The sequence below is a fragment of the Pinus tabuliformis genome, chromosome 8 (genome assembly GCF_031772625.1).
Source record: "Pinus tabuliformis cultivar Carrire ecotype Pingquan chromosome 8, CPIR1, whole genome shotgun sequence".
NCBI lineage: Eukaryota > Viridiplantae > Streptophyta > Pinopsida > Pinales > Pinaceae > Pinus > Pinus tabuliformis.
The window spans coordinates 331,256,348-331,261,310 of NC_142294.1; the positions used below are offsets into that span (position 1 = coordinate 331,256,348).

Genomic DNA, 4,963 nt, shown 5'->3' on the forward strand with positions numbered 1-4,963 from the left:
AGACGGATTCACCATTATATAACTAAGAATATGATTACCGTTTCGTGGCATCACGAGAACCTTTGATCTGCAGCAGAATGATCTCTACCGTCAGATAGCCGGTGAACCTCCAGGTTGCAATGGCGCGAAGTTGACAAGCCAAGCGGCCAGGCTGTAAGCGTACAAAGCACCGGGTGTCACATGGCATGATGCCATCCAACCGTTAAACCCTCCAGATGGACGGAGATGCATCAACAATGACAGAGCCGGACATTACACCGCAGGCTCGAGGTGTCTCGGGGAAAGTTACTATAAATGTTTCATTAAATTGCACAGTGACCAACTATGTAACGTATTACCAACCTTGTACACGTAACCCTTGTATTGAATGACCAAATGTAAACACAGTAAACATTATGTAAGTATGGGTTGAGTATTATGCGTACCCATTGCGGATATGAATATAGTTATTTGTTTATTATGTATTAATAAACATGGTGAGATAGTATATGTGTATAGGTAAAAGAGTAGTGTAATTATAGTCGTTAACCAAATTTTTTTTATGTATTGTTTGGAGTGTGACAATTAAATTATTACAAATTACACATCTAAAACATAAGCTTCTAAAAATTCCATATCAAATTTCAACTAAAATTGCCACTAAAATTGCCCAAGAAGAAATATACAAAATCTAAAAATAAAATAAAATTCCATATCAAATTTCAACTAAAATTGCTTTAAAAAAATCCCAAAAAAAAAAAAAATATTAAAATTCCATATCAAATTTCAACTAAAATGGCCTGAAAAAATGTCCAGAATTTTAAAAAATAAAAAATAAAAAAGTCTGGCACTATTACAATAAGCTCAGTTGTCTAGTCAATGTTACTATCTCGCCCCTTTGGCGATTGTGGCAGAAGCTGACAGCAGATTAACAATACGTGAATTGTGACGAAAGCCGACAGCATCGAAGCAATACGTGTAAATCAGTTTAGGTTTTTGTTTTGCCCTTTTGAAGGCCGCTGACAAATTAACTCTGCCCACGGATACCGAACGACTGTAAGCTAAATCGTTCACAATTTTGTTCGGAAAATAATTGAAATTTTTCGATCATTTTGGAAAATAGTAAAAAAATTTTAAAATTTCGGTTAAAATTATCCAATTTCATGATTTTGAATGTTTCGTAAATTTTTAAATTCAAAATATAAAATTTCTTAAAATTTTTTCACCAAATTCCAACTAAAAATTCGCGTCCGTAAAAAAAAATGCCTATCCAACGCGTCCATACACGCCGGCCTCGCTTTGACTGGTTACCCGCACGGAGAAGCACTTTCTTAAAATTCCGCGACAGCGTCGGCGTCGGAGCCGGAATCCGCGTTAGAAGGTGGAGATGCTGACGTGGGTAGCAGTGGTTAAATGAAGGGGTAACCTGTTGCTTGTCGGAATGACTTTTAAATGTGCCAAAGGGGAAACCGCTTCCAGAGTCGGTGGCGTATCCGCGTGGGGGCGGTGTGTTACAATGGGTAAGGTGGTCCAGAAAGCAAGTCGGTTTCCCGCGGAGGAAATGTGACTATAAGAGTGCCTCCAGTATCCTTCCTTCCTTCTTGATTTAAGATGTTAGAGTTTTGTTTTATTTTTCCCTCGAATTTTATTTTATTAGGATTTTATTTATTTATTTTATGGAGATGAAGGTAGAGTCTTATTATTAAATTCTTTGATAGAATTTTTTTTAAGTGTTGCAGGGAAGTAATAAGTAAATTTTGTTTCTGGTTAGTATTTGATATTATTACAAATTTTAAGTTTTTTGTGTCCGGAAAATAGTAGTTTAGTGATTTTCCTTTCTCTTTTTTTTGGTTGGTATTTTTGTTAAAATTTAACTTTATCATAAAAAAGTTAATTGAATATGATTTTAATTTATATCTAAAAACGATACTTAGTTACTAAGTTATTAAAAATAATAGATCATTATAAGGGTAGTTGAGTAGTTTAGTTATGTTGTCATGAGTTGTTATTAAAAGTTCCCAAGCATTAATTTAGAAATTGTTGTTTCCTATGTATGAGTTGTAATTATAATCAAGATGTGTGGAAGTCAAATATTTATGTCTTATAAATGTGTAACTGTTGTGATTAATAAAAATATCATAGTGTATGTTTGTGTTGTGTGTAATTGCTCTCTCTCAATTTTTCGATATATTTTCTCTCTCAATGTTGAAGAGATCTATGTCAGAGGTTTTTGTTGCAATCTTGTTTCGATTACAAATTTTGGAGTTTGCATTTTAAACATATTGAGTCTGGGCAAGTCAATATGTGATTGTAAGTTTGGTGGAATTAACCACTCTAACAAATGCTTTGTGAAGATGTCTTTGTCAAATAGTCTTTTATTTCTTTCAATTATGGTTATAAAAATAGTGGGTGGTTCTTAAATTGGAAACCTCGGTGTCCAAAACATTAATTCTTGTGCATTAGTAAGGTCAAGTTGTTTAGTCAAGTTGTTTGATCAACTTTTGATACTGAAAACTTTCAGTATCAAGACATCCATTCTAGCAACTCACGGAAGATGGGGGTTGGTCAATAGGATGTTTCATTACTTGACAGTGCTATAGGATGTTGATCTTGCAATGTTAATCAACGATGAGTGGCTACGTTTTAAATGGAGGTCAAATGATAGCTCGAAGATGTGGTGGTGAAAGAGCAGTGTTTGTAGGATTCCAGAGTGGATGTGAGTGCTCATGAAGACCACTCAGACATAGATTATCCTTAGTGTTGTAATATGTGTTTTCAATATTTTTCATGTAACCATTAAGGGAGCGTATTGGAAGTAATGCTTCCATGTTATCATGAGTTGTCATTGAGAGTTCCAAAGTGTCAATCTAGAAGTTGTTCCTCCCTATGTATGACTTATATCTAGATGTGTGGAAGTTAAAGATTTAAGTCTTATATATGTGTAACTATTGTGATCAAAGTGTGTGTTTTGTGTTGTGTTTAATTGCGCTCTCTTAAATTTTCTAACAAATTCAATGTAGTCATATAAATTAAATGACTATATAGTATTAAAATATTTATTTCATTGCATATTGTTAATATTTTTTTGGTAACTAGGTTGAGTATAAGCCAAGGCCAACTTGCTTATTAGTTGGAATAAGATAAATACACTCATGATGGGATATTTATCACTAAAATTATGGGAGGCTAACTTCAATTGCAGAGGGAATTTTTTTTCCAATAAAAATGAGTAAATTTTATATTAAAATCTACGCTTGTATGCAGATGTGGAAGTAGCTCGGAAAGTGAGCTACATAATTGTTTTTCAGATCTAATCCTCCTCAGAGAAATTTACTGCTATCCCCAAAAATGTTAACTATAGGAATCAGTTTAGAAACTGAGCAATGGAAGGAGAATAGTTTACAAAACTTGCCGAGCAAGAAAATGTTAACGGTAGGAGAATAGTTTACAAATAGTTTACAAAACTTGCCGAGCAAGAAAATGTTAACTGTAGGAATCAGTTTAGAAACCGAGTAACGGAAGGAGAATAGTTTACAAAACTTACCGAGCAAGAAAACACATTTACTGTGAGAATACATTAGAAAAGTGATTGAGACATTAACAACTCAATCTCCAATTGGAGTCACGCGTTTTAAATATTTCTTTGTACTGAATGCGCTGCTTCGGTACGTTTGCTCGGAAATTCAACGCTTAATGGTCAGCTCTAAACACATTGACCGTCCCTCCCCTATTTATGTGTTACCATCTCACAGAGCCGATAAGGAAACCATCTTCCTATTTTCTTAATTGTAACGATCGATTACAGGCCTAGTTCTCATCTCAAATCTGTGAGTTGAGATGACACAGCCGATTAGAAAACCATCTTCCTATTTTCCTTAACTTAACAGTCGATTACAGGCATACTTCTCATCTCAAGTCTCTGAGCTGAGATCGATCGGTATCATGGGAGAGCACTCAAGATCCAGTTCTTCAGCGTTTGGTTACGGATTGCTTATACCATGGCTGCTTGTAATTCTCTGCACGACCTTGCCATGTTCGGGAGCCCGTCCCTTGTCTGCTCAACTTAAGGCTCCATCACTGCAGGTTCATAATCACAGGCAATATGATGATCATGAGGTTACTCAGCACATTAACGAAGGTCTGCAGCAGAGTTTATTACGAATAAATCTCCACCCATCTGAGGTTATGGTCAAGAATTCCTTCAAGCCTGTATTCACAATGTTACCAAAAGGGCCCGTTGCTCCCTCAGGGCCTTCCCCTGCTACCAATAGTTCCCCCAACGCCGACGCAACTGATCAGATCTCTACCAGAGGCGTTTCAGATCAACCGTGACCTTGAGTTGTCGCTTTCGCCAAGCCGGGGATTAACAAATTTTGAATTTCATGGGCAACTGTCTAGTAGCAAGATCTGGTTAGGATCTAGGCACATACAGTTCCATACTATTTTTTATTTGTGAGAATGGATGTGTACACACTAATATGTTCAGTCCAGAGACGGAATCCATCATGTAATCATTCTGTACATTATTTTTCATTATAAATTATATTCTTTATTAATTTATAATTATTTGGCTTCATTTAATGCTTTGTGAGATAAAAATCTGTCTTACGGAAACCAGACTAAGTTCACAGAATTTCATTTCACGAAGCAAAAATTTGTAATACATAGCTTATGCGTTATTTTCCAATTTTAATGAATGATGGGTTTAACTTATCATTTTTCCATGAAAAACTCCTATCAGAACTTGTCAATCACAATGGGCATTCATATATATATAAAAACATTCGCATGATCATGAACATATCACAAATTTATATATGTAAATTGAATTAAGGTCAAGAGAACCCTCGTGCCATTTTTCATGGCTACCATTTCACTACCCATTATTCCCCATGGACTTAACCAACCTTCTTGGCTGTCATATGATTCCCTGCTTGATCATGGAACTATCACATAGTGACATATATTAAATAAAACGAGAGTT

At 35.3% G+C, this 4,963-nt stretch overlaps 1 protein-coding gene across 1 annotated transcript; it reads left to right on the top strand.

Annotated features, from left to right (window-relative positions):
* The first annotated feature begins 3,495 nt into the window (after positions 1-3,495).
* LOC149235469 (uncharacterized) lies at positions 3,496-4,636 on the top strand. Its single transcript, XM_089461401.1, has one exon. It carries the CDS (start codon positions 3,922-3,924, stop codon positions 4,309-4,311), a length of 390 nt encoding a protein of 129 aa, XP_089317527.1. The 5' UTR covers positions 3,496-3,921; the 3' UTR covers positions 4,312-4,636.
* The last annotated feature ends 327 nt before the right edge of the window (positions 4,637-4,963 follow it).

What these genes read in the sequence shown, in the direction of transcription:
- LOC149235469 (XM_089461401.1), top strand. Translation starts at nt 3,922, where the DNA reads ATGGGAGAGCACTCAAGATCCAGTTCTTCAGCGTTTGGTTACGGATTG.